This window comes from Aplysia californica, unplaced genomic scaffold (genome assembly GCF_000002075.1).
Source record: "Aplysia californica isolate F4 #8 unplaced genomic scaffold, AplCal3.0 scaffold00428, whole genome shotgun sequence".
Lineage (NCBI taxonomy): Eukaryota > Metazoa > Mollusca > Gastropoda > Aplysiida > Aplysiidae > Aplysia > Aplysia californica.
The window spans coordinates 38358-61163 of NW_004797698.1; the positions used below are offsets into that span (position 1 = coordinate 38358).

The following is a 22806-nucleotide window of genomic DNA, read 5'->3' on the forward strand; positions in this document are numbered from 1 at the left end:
TCCGGAGATATATATATATGTGTGGTATTCCCTAGATTTCCTCACAACTGTGTTTCTGATTACATGTACCACCGGACTTCAGATGACTATATAACTGTGGAACCAAAAGCAGCTGGACTGATGCAGTTTTCACCCACTTGTAGTAGGCCTTGAATGGATCTTTAATTTGATAACTACAGTGTTCTATTCTCAGAATGTGACATGGGACTCATTTTGTCAAGTTGCTACACACCATAAATTCTGCCCTTGTCCTCAGGAGGTAATGAAGCTTTTAAATGCTCCAAATGTGGCAAACTTTTCTCTGTCATGGGTCATATTGGCCATAGTAGAAGCCACAGGTAATCTGCTTAACCCTTATTTCTACTGTTTTGCTTGGAAAATATTCTCCTCTGTAGAGGTGTTGGTCATTGTCAGACATTGATGGACAAACTATTATTTTGAGTTTGCATATGTTAGACGCTGTTGGTATATCATCTTTTAGTATTTTGTTGTTGTCATTGCATGTTGTTGGATTTTTCTCTTTTCTGCAATGGCAGCTAGTCTGAGGAACATGACTTCTTGTATACTCTCAGTCCGTTACATTTATCAACTAGCAGATGTTTCTCACATCTCTGAAACTTAACATTGCAGTGAGAGGAATGCAAAGAGTTTAAAGGGTAGTTTTCATTTTATATTTTTAAACATATTATAATTATAGTTATTTTGTAATATTGTTAACTTAAACAAAGCTACTGATACAAATTTTTTTGGTCTTTCCTAGCACACAGCGGCTGTCGTTATGAAATGAAAAAACAATGCTAGATTTTATTTTCTAAAAAAGTTTACATTTAAACAAATACCAGCTGGTTATACTCTGTCTTATGCATAATACACATTGTCATCTCTTGTGTGATTTTAACCGGATCCGTTTTTTTCTCCTTATTTATCCTGAGTGCAATTTCTTTTGTTCTGTTCTGCTGGTCTGTGACTGCACAACCATTTATGACGCATTTTGTTGGCTTCTTATAGCACATCTCTGTACTTGTTCACCTCTGTTTCATTTTTTGTGTGCCGTTTATTGTTTTCACACAAACATACACACACATATAAATAGTATATATATTCATTTATGTGCAGAATATACTTGCCACTCGAGGCTGTTATTTGTAGTGACAGTTTTTTCATCCTTCCTGTTTTATTTTTTGTCTACATTTTATGTTTTCTCTCTTGCCTTTTTTTGGAGGACACCACTGGTAGGTCTTAAGTCTACTTTTTTTCTTTGCCTTTGTCATTGCTGTCTGTTGGTCTGTCTGTCTTACTTTTTCCTCATCTCTACATGACCATTATTGTGTGGATGAGCTGCTCTCTACCCAAACAAAACTAACGTCATTTATCACAATGATTGTGTTTGTATAGTCAGTGTCTTTCCACAAGTGTCGGTGTTCTGGTAGCTACGCTCTTTTACTCTCAACCGTAAGGTTGTGGCTTCGAATCCTATCTCGGGACTGATGTTGAGTCTTTCGGAAAGGCAGTTTACATGAATTTTCCTCACTTCACTTTGGTGGGAATGGGCAACCACACCTTTTGACTGCGAAATATCTTGTCAATTTGTTAGCGTTTGAGCGCTTTATTGGCAGCTTGCATTGCATGCTTCTGCGGAAGCCGAGAATGTTTCTGAGTATTCTAGGGTCTGCTTGAGTATTAATAGTTGTATAGCGCATAGAGCATGCTGTAGAGAGTGGAAATGTGCTACAGGTATTTAAATGCTCTTATTGTGATTATTATTGTTGTTTTTATTATTATTGTAAAAAGCGCCCGTGTTTCGAAGTTTTGAGAAATTTCGATAAAAAAGAAAGAGCACAAATGAGAACCATAACTTTACTGCGCATTATTTTTCAGTTTGAAACCGGGAAGGAAATAACAAAATAGAACAAAGCTTTGTAGTTTCATGACACTTGATGTCTTTATAATGGAAATAATGGCTTTATCTGCAAAATGCCATGCCCAGACACTGACCGTAGGCTTTTGTGGAACTAGTGGAAGGACGCTGAAAATATGCTTCTTCTTGTTTCCGTTTTATTTATTGTTCATAACAATTTATGTGGCTGGATCTTGTCACACTTGTTTATATCATTGATTTTTTAGGTTTTTGGGGCACAGTACTTACATCATAATGTTTCTTTCCTGTGATTGTGAGATAATGTCCATTCTATGGGTAACTGGAAGACGCCACTGATAGGTCCTATTTTTTTCATTTCCCTCTTTTGTTTCTGTGGGTGGGTGGAGGCATCACTGATAGGTCCTACTTCTTTTCTTTCCCTCTTTTGTTTCTGTTTGTGTGGGTGGGTGGAAGGCATTACTGATAGATCCTACCTATTTTCTCTCCCTCTGCTGTTTCTGCCTGTCTTACTTTTTCCCTTGTGGGTGGTTGGTGGGCCGTGGGTGTTCTGGTGTGGTCTGCTCCTTCTTTCCTACCAAATGTCTATCGTCCTTATCTCTCCTCTTTTTTTTGGGTGTTTGTTACTCTCTTGTAACACCTCTAATCTTCGGCACTTATATGACCTTATTGTGTAGCAAGTGCCGTAAAACTCTTACTAAAACAAATTACTTTTTCCCTTGCACTGAAAGACAGTGATTGTGTCGTTATGCTTCTTTTTTACTCAAACAGAGGGAAAGAAAAAAAAAAGTAAATAGAACTTACTAGTGGCACTTTCTAACCACCCGTGCTGTTTCCTCTGTTCTTTTAGAGGTAATAATTAATAGATAGAGGTGATTGACAGGTGCTCTTGTGTGGTTTGCTCCTTCTTTCTTATCAAACATCTGTCGTCCTTATCTCTGCTCCTTCCTTTCTTTGTATGTTACTCCCTAGTGGCAACTCTAATCTTTTATCTTTTAATCTTCGGCACTTTTATGACCTTTTCCCATTGCAAGTGCTGTAAAACTTTTACTGAAACTAAGCTAAAAACTTCTGTAGTCGAATGTTTTGCCTTAATGTATGTAGGCCTATTACAAATTTGACACATCTGTAAGATTTTGGCGTGACAAGCATATTGTTGAAAGTTCATTTGTTGTGGATATTATGACTTTATTACTATAAATAAAGTTATTGCTCAATAAATATTTATACAGTGTGTTATGTGTGTTGTCTCTTCTGGCATACTGCATGTCATAATATTATTATTATAAATACATTTTATAATGTATTATACTTGTTTCTTAGTGCGTGTAATACATGTATTTTGCATGTTCTGTACTGAAAGGGTTTGGTTTTTCAAATCCTCTGTTTCTCAAGTACTGGGTATAGAACGGACAATGGCGACCGAGGCTCAGCATTCAGATTGAAAATTGAGTCTTTCTATGCGAAGAAAATTTGTGTCCAACTCTCCCACAACGGCTTGGGAGTAGCTAGACTAGTTAACTAAAGCTTAAAGAAGAATAATCCAACAATAAATAGGTCTAAGCATGAATATATTCATGTCCTCTATTTTGTTTCTTCTTGTGTATTGAAAAAACATCCCATTTACTTAATCATGATCTCATAGTCAATACTTGTTTGATACAAACAAGATCACGGGCATCTGTGGTGTAGTGGTTAGGCTCTTTGCTGTCACACGCAGGAGATCTGAGTTTGATTCCCAAGAAGGTAGAAATTTGTATCGCGTATCCGTCTCAGCTTGTGTTGGTCCGTACAGGTGGGATCAGAAGCCCGCCCTCTAAATGATCTAAATTGCGTCGATGAGGGTGTAAAAATTCCTACATTAAAAAATACAAAAACGGCAGAATAAGATCCTTAAGACGGGTACCTAACTGAATAGAGGACACGGGACATAAAAAAACCCACCGAAACTAGAGCTGGATATTGTAAAAGAAACATTTTCATCTCTCTATCTATGACTATTGTCCAACTTCAATTCTGCGTTCTCTGGTTTGAGTCCTGCTGAGGCCTGGGGTGATGTCTTCCAAGCACAGCGCGCTCCGTCAGATTGGTTGGCATCCTGTACGGTTATTGTGTAGATGAACCAGGTTCGAATCTTCAGTGGGGTATTCTCCGTATCAGAGATATGTTGAACTTGGAGATCTTGCCTCTTATACTTATATAACCTTACAGTGTAGAAAATAATGTTAAATCTGTTCCATAACTTTCCCAAACAACCTTCCTTTTTTGTTATATATAGTAAAAATTTAACAGCACTAGCAATGCAAAAAAATAGGTCATACAAATGCCGAAGATCAGAGGTGTTACTAGAGAGTAAGATACAAAGAAAAAAAGGAGGAGAAGGAGAGATTGGGGCGATATATACATGTCTAATAGGAAAGACAGAGCAAACCAGAGCAGAGCACCTGCCAGCCACCCAGAAAAGATCTTCAATAGAGTCCTGGTTGTTGTAAATTGTAAATAACCATCAGGAGTCACCTTTCATGAATGAGAGTCAAAGTCAAAGAATTTCAACACAAAAGTCAGACCTTTATTCCAGAATACAGATGAACCTAAACAAATAACAAACATTCAGAAAAAACAAGATAGTTATTTGATAGTATGTAGTCTGTTCCTCTCAAACAAGATTTAAAAAAAACTGTACGTAAAATAATTCACTACAGAGAAAATGTTGTGAACATAATGATATTAACATTATATCGTCGGCCCAGAGCTAGAAGTGACTAGTCGCGCACGGATAACAAGAACACTGAAATCTCGCAATCACGGATAACTCATACAATCTGCCATTTCCTGACAGTGACAGATATTTCTTCAATAGTTCCCTATCGCCTAACCTGAATTATGGATACGTGTTGAACACATTTGTCCATCCCAGACATGTTTAAGTTATCCGTGCCGGACTATATGTACATTTTGGCGGCAAGAATAGATGACAAAAACTAAAGGAAATTTGTTTCAGCAGAGCTTTCACGGCGCTTGCAACTGCATAAGGTCATATAAGCGCTAGAAGATTAGAGGTGTTACAAAAGAGTAATAAACATAAAAAAGAAGGAGGGGAGATAAGGACGATAGATGTTTGATAGGAAAGAAGGAGCAAACCACACCAGAGCACCCGCCAACCACTCACCAACTAAAGGGAAGAAAATTGAATGCCAAAAAAATGAACCATTATTATTAGAACCTACTTTCCATTTCCTCTTGGTGCATCCTCAGACTCTCACAGTTAACGTGTGTCAGACATGAATACACAGCTGCCAACTTTTCAAAACCAAAAAACTATACCCATGCGGCAGGTCAAGATGGTGGGCACTGGCCAAGCAACTTCCCTCCAAACACACTTTTCTGCATCCTATAAACTAACTCTATCCGTACGTCGTGTTTTACTATCGTATCCATACGACGTGGGGAACTCTGTGCCCCCACTTTTCAAAGAGAAAATTTACTCGTTGTTTCGATCCGTACGCTTTGCATAGCAGTCTCTCAATACGATTTTTTGAAAAATACTGAAAGTTTCAAAGAGATCTTCGCACTAGGAGTATTCTAAAATGTAAAGAATACAACTCCAGGGGTACAAAATGACCCCAGGGGTAAGGATAGGGTTTGGTTAAGCAAAAGACCTCTCCAATTGACTTTGGACTTTGTTCTCCCTATTAGTAACAAATCCGGCCTTGAAAGTTTGTGCATTTTACATCAGCATCAGCAAGTTTGTGAGGAGCACTATTCGAAAAGAGAGAATATCGCATTTTTCAATACGAAAATTGACTTGACAATAAACTCAGACCCTCAAAAATGTATTAAATATGTTGTTTACATACTGGTTGGTAGCTATGTGAAAAAAACCCAACAAAACAAAAAAACAAGAAAAACAACAAACCAAGAAACAAATAAAGACTTGTCAGAAAAGTATATCCAGCAAACATTCCTGACACTGACAATCCATCGTTATGCTACGGTCAAGGTCAGCACACATTCTCATCTTGTGACAAACAGAAGGGGAGACAAAATTGTCTCCTAAATGCAGTTACCACAAAATGCGGGAGGAAAAATTAACTATAACAAAATAACAAAACAGTACCACATCCACTGAGATGCTAAGGGAATGGATTTATATATAAAACACATAAGTCAAGGAAAAAGAGCACAGAGGGTTAAAATAGGAAAGAATCATTCTTAGAAAAGCAAAAAATAAAAAGAAAAGAAAAGAATACAAGTTAGATAATTTAGTTTTAGTAAGAGTTTTACGGCACTCGCAACTGCATAAGGTCATACGAGCGCCAGAAGATTAGTGGTGTTACAAGAGAGTAACAAACATAAAAAAGAAGAAGGGGAGATAAGGAAGACAGATGTTTGAGTTTGATAGGAAAGAAGAAGCAAACCACACCAGAGCTCCCGCCAACCACCCACTTAGATCATTTAGGAGGTGTGCTTCCGACCCTGCCTGTTGGGGCCAACTCGGGCTCGGACTTACTCAGACTGATTCAACATCCTAGAAGAAAGACCGAAACACTCAATAAAAAAACAAAACGGAGACAAACAAACAAAATTGCCCAAATGTATTGTGGGAGATGATTTTGAAAAATTCAACAACTAAAAAAGAGAAGTGAGAGATTTTTCCAGCTGCAAATTCTATTGAGTAGTTACACGAGTAGGCTACAAGTAGGGTTAAAAATGAATCTGACAGAGTTATCTTTTTTTTTTTTTTGACGGTTTCCTTCCCACTTGAAGTTGAAGGTGATTATCCAATAGCATATTGTAGAGAAGGGCAGCAGATACATCGATGGAGATGGAGAGCAGATACTGTAACATACGGAGATGGAGAGTGGATAGATCTACCAATGAAGAGGAAGAGCAGATACATATGGAGAGAGGGAGGAAATGCACTTGACACCAGCAAAATTTTCTTTCTCACCTTCCACTTCACTCTACTCAGGTAGGAAACACGTGACAGCTGGTAGAAAAGTATCACACCCATTTGAAAGTGATGGCACATTGTGACAAAAATGTGGTCCTTTTTTTTTTCTTCCTTTGACTTAAACCAGAAGACACTCACAAAACTGTTCTGCAACTGCACAAAAGGAAAGTGTGAAAAATAAAAGTTGTTCCCATAATATATGAATAAATAGCCACAGGCTCACACATTCACAACTCTGTACTCCAGAAAAAATACTATCAATCCTTTCTACCTATCACAGAGCACCAATAATTATGTATTAAAAAAAAAGACCAACACAAAACCGTTACACATACAACACTTCCACCCTTAGAATTAATTTTCTTCACTGACGAACATTTTTCGAACAAATTAGAGACACACACATTAATCAAAGGGGAAATTTGCGAGGCTGAACATGCTGAGAGATGAAATAGTTATATATACATGTGACACAACGTGATGGAATCAGGGGCTTGTCAATTTTTGGGCACATAGAGTTATTAGTATCATCTTAAAGTTTGTTCATTCATCTTGCTTTTGATCTGTCTTGAATAGAAGTTGAGATATATTTGTGATTGAAGGAGGTGGGGGTCACCTAGTTCAGGAAGTAAATTTAGTGAGAAAATGATTGTCAAATGGTGTTAACTTCTATCAACATTTTTCAGTAAAATCCACACAGAAATCTACATTTTAAATGGATATAAAAGAGATCGCCAAAAGAGTGAAAAAATGTCGGTTTCTTTGATTTCATCATTTTGGCAAGCGCCTGATTTCACCATGATGCAACACATTTGTGAAATTTTTTATCAAATACACAAGAAAATGTTTAGAAATATCTAATTTAAAAGTCTGACAATTGAATTTTCTGAAATCCTTCATCGATAAAAGTAAAGTTTAACCCTCCATGTCTTTGTGCACATCCATAATCACAGCCCGCTGTTCCCTGCTCCTGTATGCTATAGTTGAGACCCCCCCCCACGGTGACCCCGGATGTTGCTCAATATGTCATGCCGCTCAAAATGTGGGGTCCAACTTTACTCTTACCAATTCATCTACATTCTCCGAAAAAAAATCATAAGAAAAAAATATAGTTGCTAGCTGCTCCTTACAGAGTTAGGTTAGCTTCATAAACAAGTTGCAAAACTTTTTATCATTACCAACATAACGAGGGAAACTGAACAGCAGGCAGACGGAAGTTTTACGCTTTGCATCAATTTCCAATATCAAATTCTTGAATATCTTTAAAACAGTAAAGCACAGCACAGACTGACTCACAGTACCAGACTCACTAGACCAAGCTCTCACTCTCTTTCTTCGTCTTACACAGCCTTCACTTCTCTTCCCCCTCTTTCTCGTTTTCACTTTTCTACTCTATCTCTTGTCTTCCACTCTTTCAGCGTGACACACACTTACACATACAGAGACACATTGACACACACACACACACAAACACAGACACACACATACACACAAACAACATACAAAATGTATGTGGAAATAAGCAAAACAGCTTTTTAATACTTTTCCACAAGACAAAAAAAACAGCAACAATCCAACAGCTTGGCGAACACACAAGGGTCTCCAGCTATTAGCACACACCTCAGATGACAGGAAAAGGACATCTTATACCAACATGTTACTAAGCAAACTATGAATAAGGCCTAATGTAAAATTAGTATTCTGTTGAATTGTCTCGGTACATCATTGATTTTTCTTCTTCTCATTGAGCTATTAGCTGGAGACCACTATACTAAAAATATATAACAGCTTTTCAGAAAGTCTTTTTAGCCTTTCACTATTCGTACGAAATATCAGGAAACAGTCATGGATACACATGATATTACACCAAGATGGAACGAAAAACCTTCAATCATCTCATTCTCACCACTCAATTACCCAATCTCCACACTTGCCACCCCTCTCCCAGTTCCCCAACACCTTAAAGAGATTCACACAAACCCATAAACCCATTCATATCACATCATCTCTCTACGACAGCAAAAAACACATCCAGAACTGAGATAAACCCAGAAATTCACAAATTTAAAAAAATGCCCCGAACAACTAAAACAAAAATTTTAGGTGAATCGATCGAACCCTCCCCACAGACTAAAACTTAAAACAAAAATATTTTTTGAGTGAATCAATCGAACCCTCCCAGACGAAAGTAGCTGTCTTCTATCCTCTTGCAGAACTTTCCCAGGTTCTCAAAGTCTCGGAGCACAGCGGTGAAGTGGCCCCCGGGTAGGATGGTGGTCAGCAGAGTGTAGAGATGACCAAAGACCAGCGCATCCAGCTCTGTAGGTCTGGAACAATACGGAGAGCAGTCAGCCACTGTTTCATAAAAGGTTATAGTACACAATGTTATATCACGCGGAATTATACAACACAGCATCAAGTTACATTATATTAGATGTTATATTGCACTGTATTATATATATATAACACACTGTCATATTGCATTATATGTGAGGCAGCGTGGTGGAATCAGGCTCTCGTCAAAATAATCAAGATGAAAAAACCTGCATTTTTCCGCAGGTATGTCAATTTTTATCAAATTTTTGTTTTTTTGCTCAACACCTTTCATGCCCAATAAAGAACTCATTTCTGTGCGAATTTTTCTGGAAAACGATTAAAGGCACAAAAAAAGTAAATTTTCAGTTACCGAGGACTTTTAATCTAAAGAAGTAACTAATCTTTGGCGGCCATTTTCTCACTAATTTTGCCTCTGAAAATAGGTGACCCCCCACCTCCTTCCTTCACAAATATCTCGACTTGTATTCAAGATAAATGGATATTTTTTTTGCATACAAATAAAGACAATTGAACAAGCTTTAAGATGATATCAATAACTCGACATGCCCAAAAATTGACGAGAGCCTGATTCCACCACGCTGCCTCACATATTACACATTATGTTACACAGTATTATATTATATAACACAACGCCGTATTACATTATATTACACAGTATTATATTATATAACACAACGCCGTATTACATTATATTACACTGTGTTATATTATATAACACAACGCCGTATTGCATTATGTTACACAGTATTATATTATATAACACAACGCCGTATTACATTATGTTACACAGTATTATATTATATAACACAACACCGTATTACATTATATTACACAGTATTATATTATATAACACAACGCCGTATTACATTATGTTACACAGTATTATATTATATAACACAACGCCGTATTACATTATATCACACAGTATTATAGCACATCACACTACATAATATTACACAATGTTTTATAACATCACACTATATTACCTGTTATATTTTGTTTTAATTACTCTATATTGCACATCATTACATACTGTTACATTACACATTATATTAAATGATATTACACAACATAATTCTGAATTATATTACACAAAATTATATTGAATTATATTATTATTACACAACATTATATTGAATTATATTATACAACATTATACTACTGGATGTTGTACTACACAATCTTACATAATACATCATACAACAACAGTATAACTAGTCGCTTTTCCAGGGTTTCCAGAAATCTTGACCAACACCAAAAGTGGGCACTGCCCTACCTATATGAGAAGTTTGGTTGCATTGGCGAGTATATTTGTTTGGTTAAAGAGAAAACTGCTCTTATATTTTAAAGAAACTGAACAAGGGGCAAAAACTTTACCTTCGATTTTCTCAAAACAGCATTTTTCGGGATAGCCCCCTTGTGCTAAAAAGCGACCATATAACATTGCATTATATAACACACTGTCATATTACATTATATATATATATAACACAACGTCATATAAAATTATATTACACGGTATTATATAACACAGCATCATACTACATTATATTACACAATGTTTTATAACACTACACTGTATATTACGTGTTATATACTGCATTAATTATCCCACACTGTACAGTGTTACATCATTACATTCTGTTACATTACTCAATATTATAACGAATTATGGGGGCTCTCATGGCCTGGAGGTTAAGGTGTTCGCCTCTCATTCAAAGGTCCAAGGCTCGAATCCGAGTAGAGACGCAAAAGTTTTTTTCTCTAAAATTGTCTCCTTTCATCTCCTTTCCTGCTCTCTAGCAATGTTCTGTCATCTGCTTTCGTCTCCACTTTCTGCCCCCACCCCCCTCACCTTCTTTTGCCCCTTCTATGGGCTTGTGACTCTTTCTGCAGGCTTTCTACTGCTACTCCTTAGCTCCTTCTTACTGCTGTCTTTTAGTCACACTCCTGATTTTCTAGTAGGAAAGATCTACACCTAAGCTTCTTGGACAAGGGCAAAAAACCTTTGAGGTCCTATGTGCAAGTTGCCCATGTTAAAGATCCCTTGTTGATTTAAAATCGATAAGAGTAGGCTTTGGCCATCACCCGGGCAAAATTCAAAATTTCCTAACAACTGAAAGTTTAGTGTGTCCCATGCGCTCATATTACCTTATGCAGTTGCGAGCGTCGTAAAACAGTTACCCCCCTCAAATTTAAAAAAATAATTATGAATTATATTAAATGTTATACTACAGGATGTTTTATTACACAATGTTATATCATATATCGTGTATACTGCCCCTCCCAACTGAACATTTACGGTATAATGGTTATATCTTTTGCCATCGACTCAGACCACGTGAGGATTTCGATTTTTGAGCAGGGAGGTTTAAAAAAAAAAAAAAAGAATACCTCTGCTGGAATGTTATACTCCTCTCCGGTCCGACAAGCCATGTTGCAGCAGGCCATGTCTTAAATTATCGAAAATGAATCGATCGAGATGCAAAATATTTGCAGTTGAAGAAAACTAAGATTTTTTAAAATTCCATGGTGAATACCTGTCTCCAAAGAAGAACTCTTTCTTCTCTAATCTCTCGGACAGAGCCTGGCAGCACACCTTCACCTCAGCACAGACCTAGAGGGACACATGTTTTTTTAGTTTTAGTAAAAGTTTTATTGCACTTGCAACACAATAAGGTCATATAAGTGCCGAAGATTACAGGTGTTACAAGAGAGTAACAAACACAAAAAAAAGGAGGAGAGATAAGGAAGATAGATGTTTGGTAGGAAAGAAGGAGCAAACCACACCAGAGCACCCGCCAACCACCCACGGACACATGTGGTTAAGACAAGGTGAACTAATCTTTTTAAACAACTGCTTATAATACGGGCAAATTTTTTTTTAAAATGACCTGAGAGGAGGGATGTAAAGCTGAATAGGAATAGGATGTCCCCATCGAACAATTACTTCACAGATAGATGATACCAACCTCAGAGCATAAAACCAACAGTTCTTTAAAAGGTAAAACAAAACTCTTCCAGAATTATAGATGCACCCAACAAAAATGGGCTTGATGTGGTCACAGTACACCCCCTGTATAAAACACTAGGTCATATTATAGACGAGTATATATAGTACAGAGTTGAAAAATTCATGGAATGAAAAGAAATCAAAATCAAGTATAGCTGAAAGAAGCTCTGTTGGGATGATTACTAATAAAAATAATTAGGAAGAGACAAATCGACTGCTCAGTGTAAGACTGTCATGAGTCACAAAAAAAGGTGGAGTCTTACACTAAGCTGCTGTAACTATGAGCTGACAAAACGCCTTTTTTTTCAATTTTGGAGCCAATTAAATTTTTTTAGTGCTGAAACGAAAGCTTGATCAGTTACCCTATTTGTAAGGAAAAAAATATCACAGTGAAATTGTGACTAGTTTTTGAATAATATAGAATTAAACTTTTGGAAGAATGCCTTTTTTGAATGGTTACACTGGCGAAAAAAACCTTTTTATCTCAAAACTTTTGTGAATAATAAAAAAAAAAAAGGTGTTTTGTCAGCATGGCAGTCATTAGTTAAAATGTAGTTTCTGGGACATTCGCATCGACATTCCCTCTCACTGGACTAATGGACAGCAAAAGGGGAATAGGTAGACCCAACACGACTTGCTTCGAGAATTTGAACAGAAGGGTGGCGGGAAAAGACCAGGATAATTTAGGTTATTGAAAGACTCGGAGCAGAGAAACGAAGGGGGATCTCGCGGCCTAGAGGTTAAGGTGTTGGCCTCTCATTCAAAGGTCCCGGGTTCGAATCCGGGTAGCGACCAAAAAATTTTCTTCTCTAAAATTGTCTCCTTTCACCTCCTTTCCTGCTGTCTTGCAATGTTCTGTTGTCTGCTTTCATTTCCACTTTCTGCCCCCACTCCCTCACCTCATTTAGCCTCTTCTCTGGGCTCCTGACTCTTTCTGCAGCCTTTCTACTGCTACTCCTTGGCTCCTCCTTACTGCTGTCTTTCTCCCACTCCCCTGATCTTCTGGTAGGAAAGATCTACACCTAGCCTTCTCTGACAAGGGCGAAAAATCTCGGAGGGCGCGTGTGCAAGTTGCGCACATTAAAGATCCCTTGGTGGTCTAAAATCGATAAGAGTAGGCTTCGGCCGCCACCCGGGCAAAATTCAAAATTTCCTACCAACTGAAAATATTAGGTGTGTCCAGCGCGCTCATATGACCTTATGCAGTTGCGAGCGCCGTAAAACACTTTACAAAAACAAAACAAGAGAAACAAAAAGTGAACCACAGTTGCCGATGGCTGCTTCTGACCTGGCACTCGAAGAAATTAAGTCTCACCCTCCCCCAGGAAAATAAGAGAAAAAAAATAGTAGTAATCAAAATTTTTTTTTCCTTATTTAAAAACATTGGAATTTTGTGGAAATACTTGAAAATTTACGAAGTTACACAAGCAAACAAAAGAACAGTAGAAAAAAACAACTATTATAGTGTCTTCACTAACACTAACAAATTGTTAAGATTAATAACTGTTCTTCAAGTAAGCAAAACGGAAATAACAGGGAAAAAAATTACCTCTCCCCACCCGCAAAAACTGAGTCTGAAAAAAAAAGAAAAAAAAAAAAATGTGTACAGCCAACCTCATCCAAGCTTTTATCAGCCCAATCGTTGGACTTAAGACGAGCGCGGATTTCTCTCTGTTTGCTCCAGGGCAAAATCCACCTGAGGGGCCATGGAAAGGAACAGCCGTAGCGGGGTTTGGTCACCTGTTGTAGGAAAATTATCAAAGTCAAAACATAGCTGAGTTTCATCATTTGTCGCAAGAAAAAGCTCAAAATTATATAAAAGTATTGGGAATTTGTTACCCTCAGCAGGGAAATTAACAAATTATAAACATAGCTGAATTTTGTTACCTGTTAGGAGGAAATTATCAAAGTACTAATGTAAACATAGTGCGGTTTAGTCACCTGTTGTAGGGAAATTATCAAAGTCATAACATAGCAGAGTAATGTCTCCGGTTGCAAGGAAATAATCAAAATATAAAAGTATTGGAATTTCTTACCCTTTGCAGGGAAACTATCAAATTATAAACATGGCTGAGTTTTGTTACCTGTTATGAGGAAATTATCAAAGTACTAGTATAAACATTATGCGGTTTGGTCACCTGTAGTAGTGAAATTATCAAACGTGGCTGCTGGGTTTAGTTACCTGGTGCAGGGAAACACGCAGTGGAATAGGCGTGGAATTGCTCTACAATGTGAATTTTAAAATAAAACTAAAACTTTTCAATAACATGGAAATATGTTAATTACAAATTAATGGATATCCCAAAACAAAAGTTCGATGATCCAGAGAAAAATACGACAAAGTAAGAGAATGCCGACTTCTGCAAGCAGCACCCATTTCAGGAAAAACTATCAGAATTCTTGCTTTGAAAAAGAGTTTCAAACAAAGCTGTCTCTGTACCCAATAGGCACTGTCTCTGCAGAAGATTCCAGATGAATTCCAGAGTGGGGAGATTTTTTATCGAGTATCTTTGTTGTCTTTCTGTCGAGACATATTCGTCTCAGCCGAGGTTAATTAGAAGCATTCCTCTTAAATAATTCAAATTGCGTCGATGGGGGCAAAAAAGCACTTACATTAAAAAGGAAAAGCAAAAACAAACAAACTTAGAAAATTGCCATCTTTTTTTTATCCCCCCCCCCCCCAATGAAATTTTTTTTAATCCTCAGAAAAAAATTGGTATAAATTAGCCTTTAGCTTTACTTAATTTGCCTCACCTCAGTAGCAATTTCTGCATTCAGCCAGGCCATATAGAGCTGAGGAAACAGACAGACAAATCCTTTCAGTTGAATCGGACTTGGTTTAAATATTTGAATTAAAGGGGTTACATTTTGCAGGAATGTAGGTAAATTTTTCAGCTGTTTTTTTTGTTTTTACAGAAAAGAAGCACATCGACACAATAAGAAGAGTCATTCAGCATGGAGAAAAGGCATGACAGAAAGACAGGAACACCAGAGAGAATAGCGAGCAGTACGGCTTACCTGAAATATCCTCCTGCTAAAAAGTAAGAAACAACAGAGGAAAAGAAAAGAAGTAAGATCAATCAGTGGCACCCTCCAACCACATACACAGACAGAAGCATCAGAGGGGAAAAGGAAATGAGTAAGTAGGATCTACCAGTGGTGCCCTCCAATCACCCACTCACCTCTGCGTTCCCCAAGATATTCTCCACCATAGACATGTACGCTCTCATCTCAGACCGCTCAGTGTCCGACAACTCTCGGCTCAGACTGAAGCCCTGTAAAAATTTTTAAAAGATACATTTTTATGTAGGTGGTTTTTTTTACACCCCATCACCACAGGTTAGATCATTTAGGAGGCAGACTTCTGACCTTACCTGTCAGAGCCAACCTGGGCTGAGAGGGAAACACTCGATAAAAATTTCACCCAACTCGGGAATTGAACTTGGGTCTCCTCCATGCAAAAGCAAAGCGCCGGACCACTGCATCGAAGACACTGGACTAAAGCCCTATGGAGCTAGAGAGGTATGGTATGATGTGGGTTTCAACACTTCTACAGATATTGCTAACACATTTAAGTACAAGATGAGAAAGATTAATCTTTAGTGTCATGACACTGGTACATTGTTTTTTTAGTTAGATTTAGTAGAGGTTTTACGGCACTCGCAACTGCATAAGGTCATTTGAGCGCCAGAAGATTAGAGGTGTTACAAGAGAGTAACAAACATAAAAAAGAAGAAGGGGAGATAAGGACGATAGATGTTTGATAGTAAAGAAGGAGCAAACCACACGAGAGCACCCGCCAATCACCCACGTACATTGGTTTGGTGTTTCGCCATACACACATACTAGAACACACATACTATCTCACACATCGGCTCTTCCACACCCATTAACACAGACACAAAGCTTATGAAATGTCATCTTTATATCTTAATAGCCAGCCTTTCTCCACAAGATACAAACCACTCACCTTGGTGCCCACAAAAGCAACAATCGGATCCATCTCCGAAACTAGGTACAGGCCAACCTGTATAAATGGCACCTTGCCTGGAGAGAAAAAAAAATGTCAAAAATTTTTTTTTTCACATGTAGGTAATTTCATTTATGTCCACATCAACACAATTTAGATAATTTAAGTGGGAGGTTTCCTATTCTGGACCGGGTAGAGAGGGACACAACATCTAAGCAGAAAGACCAAGATACTCAATAAAAATTCCTCCCCATTCAGGAATTAAACTCGGGTATCCTGTGTGCAACAACGAAATGTTTAATCGCTATACCGCAGATGCCGGTAAATCTGGAAGCAACCGTAAGAGGCAAGACAAGAAGAGGGAACCTAACAAGATGGAAGCTGGATGTAGAAACCTGGCTTGGAGACAAAACAGCCCAGGCAAGCAGACGAGCAAGGAAAACAGCGTTTCATTGCAGAAATCCAACAACTGGAAAAGATAAGAAGAAGAAGAAGAGGAAAGCTATATTCGTGTGATTAGGTAAGAAAAAGTTACAAGACCAGTTTGTAATAGGGCATTAGATCTACATCTAACCAAAACATAAACTTCTAATCAAAAGAAATTAATGAACAGTAAACAGAAACCTTGATCACGAGAAAGAAAAAAGTAATAATCATTAGTGTAAGTGTTTTACGGCCCCATTCACATTATTTACTATGAAGTGTGTGTGTGTGTGTATGTGTGTGTGTCTGAGTGTGAGTGTTTGAGTGTGAGTGTTTGAGTGTGAGTGTGTGTGTGTGCGTGTGTGCGCGCTCGTGCGTGTTTTGAGTGCAACCAAATTTGTCCTCCTGTGGGTGCACATTTGTGAGCTTGTGTTCCTTGGGTAAGAATGTCTGTTTACCATTGTCTGTCAGTAAGTGCACATGGGGATGAGAATGTCTGTGTGTAAGAATATTTGGGAGTCCATGTGCCTGTGTGTGTGTGTGTATTTGCGAGTTAAAGAGCCTCTGCGTGTGTGTGTGTGTGTGTGTGTGTGTGTGAGTGCATGCGCGAACTTGTGAGTTTGTATGCCTGTGGGTGAGAATGTGTTGGGTGAGGCTCTGTGCGTGCACAAAACCACAATCACAAGGTCTGATAATGTCTTACCAGAGGGTGACATCTCCTCCGCATTTGTCCGCTGTTCAACCCGAAAACGCAGTCCGTTCATGTGCAGGAAAGTGCGAACGGCCAGACACTGTGCATAGTCTGGCAGTGTGATTTGTTCCACTGTGGACCAGAGTGATCATTAGTTTTTAAAGTAGTCTGTCTTACATACAGTCAAAATGATCTAAGTTGGCCATTCGCTGTTGAGGTGCAAAACTATAAATTTGACTTTCAAGACTCTCATCAGAGTTAAAACTCATTAACATGCAATAGCTATTCTCGTGAAAGGAAACTGGTGGACCCTGACAAATTTTAAAAGGAGAAGCGTCTCTCAATATATTTCAGACATCTCGAAAAAAAAAAAAAATGATCATGGTTTGACAAGAACCACAATTTAACATGCTGTTGAAACTATCCAGAGGATATATAATATGAAAAGTGAAATGTACCCGATGACAGATTTATAAAAACTGTAATAATGACTGGTGATCAAATAAACTGTAACTTATCAGTGATAAATAATACGGAAACTATAACATACTCATCTACATATGAAGAGTGTAACATACTAGTGATTAACAATACTATGAAAACTGTAACATAATGGTGATTAATTTTATTGATGCATGAAAACTGTAACATACCTTGATATTGCTGAAACAGGCATACATCATCTGGCCATGGCTCTGAAGCTGACAGATGAAAAAAAAAAAGGAGAAAAACCTCATAAAATGTACATTTTCAGCAAGTAGAATTCAAAATCTCCTACAGTGGAATCCTGTTATAACGAGAGGGAGGGGACCGGAGCAAACAGTCTGTTATAGCAGGACTCTCGCTATCAGGGATCCAGTAATAAATTCAAGGGAAACTGTAAAGTAGGCCTAGTCTATGAGTTTGGTGTTCTGTTTATTTCCTTTTGCTATCTCCCCTGATGATGATTTTGTTTCAACATGACCTCTGGGTCTTACTTGATCAGAAATCGAATCAGGTTTCTTTCTCTAACACTAGATCTAGCAATGTTGACGGACAGTTGACAGCTCGGCGTTGGCGATCAGAAAGAAAGGGCTCTGGGCTAACTCACCCACTGTGTTTTCCCCCTACCCCACCACACCCTGTGGTGCATTCCGTCAGCTTGCGCACGTCACAGATTCACTCCATCCATCACATTGCTGTGACCTCTCCATCCCCGCATCGGAGAAGTGAAAGGCATGGTGGGCCTTGATAATCTAAACTAGGTTTACGCTGGCCTATCGTGCGATGCGTTCTGTTTGTCCGTGCATGCCACACCCTCCCTACTCAGTCGCTCTGGCCTTCATTACTTCATTGTTGACACACAATGGGCTCCCCCGTTCTTTGTTTCGCTAGATCACCAACTAGTTTCTCAACTAGCGAGGTTTTACATTATGTATAATTGGCCCATGCACTGCGCACAGTAGCATCAATATTCCGCTATAACCGACTCGTGTGTATGTCTGATTGCGCTATAGCAGTATTTTATTTACAAAGGAAAAGAAGAGAAAAAAACAGAGTTTTAGAATAGTGTCTTTACAACAGACTTCTCGTATTTTCCGGATTCGTTATAAGTGGACTCCACTGTATTATACTTTGATGGTATCTTTACAGAATGAATGATGATATAAATGTGAAGACTATGATTTTAAAGTTTCACAATTGGACTGGGGGGGGGGGGGTTGCAAAGTTCAAATAGAAAAAGACAAAATTTATTCTGAGTTCAGAAAATTTGATTCCAGCAGTGATGAGTGAATTTGTCCACAACTCACTAAAACACAAAGAAATATTGGCATGTCAATTGCTCTCCTGCACATGCAGCATGAAAGGGAAGCTAAGTAAAGTAGAAAGAAGACTCTCTCAACAAATCTAGTCTAGAGCTAAAGGCTAAACTAAAGGTCTGACTAGATGAAAAAAAAAAAGGCTAGGCTAGGCTAACGCTTATGAGCAAGAGTGGCTATTCTCCGGCTTTGTGCCGGTCAATAGATCGATGGCTATTCTTCGGCGTCACGTTTGGGTACACATGTCGCTTTCAATCCCCCCTGTCAGCACATTATGGCCTTACACAAACACTCATCAGGGTCGGCATTTCTTCAGATTGCGATTCACCATAGGTGGACATGCAGCCACTATTCAATGAAAGCTCCAGTGACGGAAGAAGGGGGAATTGCTGTGTGAGAGGTTACAGCACCAGAAGCGCATACAACCCTCAGTCACAACCAGAAGTACAACAAGAAGGTGCATCTGGCACTGAACTCAGTTGCAACAGTAATGACAACAACGTGCTGATAGGGGACATGGAAAGTGTGGTGAAGCGACATGTGCAACTAAACGTGATGCCGGAGAATAGCCGCTTGTTATAAATTTATTTAAAAATTCATTTTAATTAGAAGCTTGAGAATAGAGATCTGTCTCTGACATCTAGATTTTTTATTACTTATTTTTATTAATCTCAGTCTTAGTTAGTACTCTTAGCTCTGTGATTATTGTGTTCATATAATGTACTGAACAACAATCACCACTTACAATAACACTCCAGATCTATTTCTATCACAAGTAAAAGTCAAGAACGTTGAACAAGTGGATGGCTAAAGAACGACAACCGAACGCCATTGGCCAATATTTATAGTAACAGCCATCTTGTTTGACGTCATTGAGGGATTCCCACTTTGTTCAGTCATAGTCATGGCAGAGAGTAAGTACTGGTCATGGTGGCAACATGACCGCACGACGGCAGCCTGCTGACTCGGATTATATAATTTTCTTTGCAACTTGCAAAACTGTTTGGTTCGGTTGTCTGTGATTGTGCAGCACCCTTCTGGCACACAGATTGATTCTGATGCTGTACACTACGTAAACTGAGAAGAAGAAGAAGATATAACAGTAAGCCTACGTCAATTTAGATACGCAAGCAAAAAAGTTCAACGACACTATGCAAATGACCGACAGTTTCGATCCGGACCATTTTTTTCAAAGTTTTGTAAGCACGAGAAATTAAGCACTTATAAGAGATTGGACTCAATAGGACGTTGAGCTGCAAATGGGGTAGAACTAGATCTATAAGGGGAAGGAGCTTGGAAACTGCAAGTGCAAACCACGCGCCTACTCAAAATCATCACTATTCTTCGAATCACGATACGATGACGCGGCGGGCATCCCCCTTGTGATGGCTGTTACTAAGGAAGGACTTCCGTAAAGAGCGACCACCCCAACAAACACAATATACAAGACCTACGCTAACCCTAACCAAACCCCACCCACATGCGGCTAAACGTAGAATAACGCACCTGCCTGCTTGGCTGCTTATTTTAGTAATGTGACGTCATCACATCCTTGGATACCCACAGACTAATTCTAGAAGACCGCGGAGATACCAAAGATTCTCTACTACACTACACGATCTTTGGAGATACTGCATGGAACGACATGCTGGGTCAGTGGCTTGACTTATTCCGTATCGATGTGTTTCGCACTGTAAATTTTCACACTTGTGGCTACTTTCAGCAAGTCAGCCATGCTCTGGCGATGGAAGATAGAGCTTAGATTGTTGATGCTCAGAACAATAAAAGAATGCTGGTGCTTGAAATTGAAACATGGTTAACGCAAAAAAGAAAGTGCGCTAAAATTACCGTAAAGACGCCCGGAGTTTACCCCCCCTCCCCCCGGCCCAATAAACGATGCGCAGAACAGATCAGCAGCATCATCGGAGCACTGCATTCATATCACATTACCCGGTATGTATCCTGGAAAAACATCGCTCATCGCACCAAAGGTCGTGCCATGGTAGGTATACACGATCTTTGGTGCCATGCGGTTGGCTATGTTTAGATCATGTAGTCACGTGATCAGAGGTGAAGAAAGACTTCTCAGTGTAGTTCATAATTATAAACGGTAGATGATGATTTCATCTGTGATCACGGATTAACAGGGACAATGAATGATACAGGTACAACATAACATGAAATAATATGGGGTACACCACATAACGTACAGAGAACATGAACTAATATCATATGACAAATAACCATACAGGAGGGGTATCCGGTCTAACGTCACACAACATGGTCGCCTTACCTAATAATAGTTTGCATCGTTCTACGTTTAGTTGCATGTACCCCACCCCTAGATCTAGCCTACCCTCATATTCATCTCTACCCCAAACCCTACCCTTAGCTTAGCCCAAACCCTCTAAACTGTCTAATTCTACTAGATCTATGTTTCATAGTGAGATAGTGATCGCTCGTCCAAGAATTCCTCCTAATACTATAATTATCGACTAATGGAATTTAGGGAAGGACTTCCGTAACGAGCGACCATCCCACCAAACACAATAAATATATAAAGAAGAGGCCTGACCCGGCCACCCTACTCTAACCTTACTCCTTACCCCTACCCGTTAGTCTTAGATTTACTCCTACCCCTAACCTAAATTCTGCTCTGTCTCATAGTGGTCGCTCATTACGGAAGTCCTCCCGAATTTAGAATCTAGTTGTCGTTCTCTAGATATCTAGATCTAGATCTAGATCTGGCGCTTTTTCCGTAGTTCCCACCACCCTTATTTGATAGACCCTGACCTACATCTAGATCTATATACGTTTGATTCGCGGCAAGCTAAGATGTCAAACCTAACAACTGCAAAACATTAAATTGTTGTAAAATTCAGGGGGGCATGCCCCCCTGAAACCCCCCACCTTGTTTTTAAAAGGTCAGGGGGGCAAGCCCCCCTGAAACCCCCCTACTCTTGGGGCCAAAACCGGCGAATAACAAATGCGGGGTGGGAACTACCGAAAAAGCGCCCTAGATCTAGCTATCCGCTTGTGTGAGTTGATGGTTCTCTGTTCTCATTTATCATTCAGTCAGAGGCAGCCGCAGAGGCAGAGGTCCAGCCAGAGAGACCAAGGAGATCAGCCTCAAACCCAGAGAAAGCAGTAAAGTGGGGATCACGTGAAACTTCTCTTACTGCAGCTATAAGTAAAATGGGTTACTGCAAAGTGAAAGCGTGCAGATATAAAAGGGATGTGTTACCTCCTAGTGTGGCTTGGACTGAATCAACAACTAACGACATGACTTTTCCTTGACACCGGTAGAGTTGTCCTTCTAAAGTGAAAGCATGAAGAGTAAATGGTACCGAAATTATTTTTTTTGGAATAAAGAGTTATAGTGGTTTTTCCTCATTCTTTGAGCAAAAGAGTGTTTTCCCCTCATCCCCCCTCACCCTTTTTAAGATGCCAATTATAACTTTATAATAAATATAATAAAATAACGTTTTCAAAACATTCCAGGAACCATTTTTATATTCAGTTGTTATCACGTAAAGAAATCCGTTAGGTCTCAACTACTACCGGGCAATTTTGTGTTGATGCTGATTCTCTGTATGTCGTGGTAGAGTTGTTATTATTCTATGTCCACCCAAAATTTCCTTCCAGAATCAATAAAGTAATGAATAAAGTTGATCTTAAACTTAAACTTAAACGTCGTTTATCCATAAGAAAATCTTTTTGTTAAATGGCTAATTGGTCTTTTG

At 38.8% G+C, this 22806-nt stretch overlaps 1 protein-coding gene across 1 annotated transcript; it reads right to left on the bottom strand.

The window, feature by feature from the left end:
* Positions 1–6606: 6606 nt before the first annotated feature.
* Positions 6607–22411, bottom strand: LOC101863365 (metaxin-2). Its single transcript, XM_005104603.3, has 9 exons — positions 22308–22411; positions 17918–17965; positions 17277–17396; positions 16151–16227; positions 15363–15455; positions 14935–14973; positions 13795–13920; positions 11708–11784; positions 6607–9157 (listed from the first exon to the last, which is right to left on the bottom strand). The coding sequence occupies exons 1-9, from the start codon at positions 22345–22347 to the stop codon at positions 8995–8997; spliced, it is 783 nt and encodes a 260-aa protein (XP_005104660.1). The 5' UTR covers positions 22348–22411; the 3' UTR covers positions 6607–8994.
* Between the last annotated feature and the right edge of the window lie 395 nt (positions 22412–22806).

Excerpts from the sequence above, each read along its gene's own strand:
- LOC101863365 (XM_005104603.3), bottom strand. The coding sequence starts at position 22,347 with ATGTCGTTAGTTGTTGATTCAGTCCAAGCCACACTAGGAG. Across the intron at positions 16,228-17,276 it reads GGAGGAGATGTCACCCTCTG|GCAAGGTGCCATTTATACAG; the intron begins GTAAGACATTAT and ends TTTTCTCTCCAG. Across the intron at positions 15,456-16,150 it reads TTGCTTTTGTGGGCACCAAG|GGCTTCAGTCTGAGCCGAGA; the intron begins GTGAGTGGTTTG and ends AAATTTTTACAG.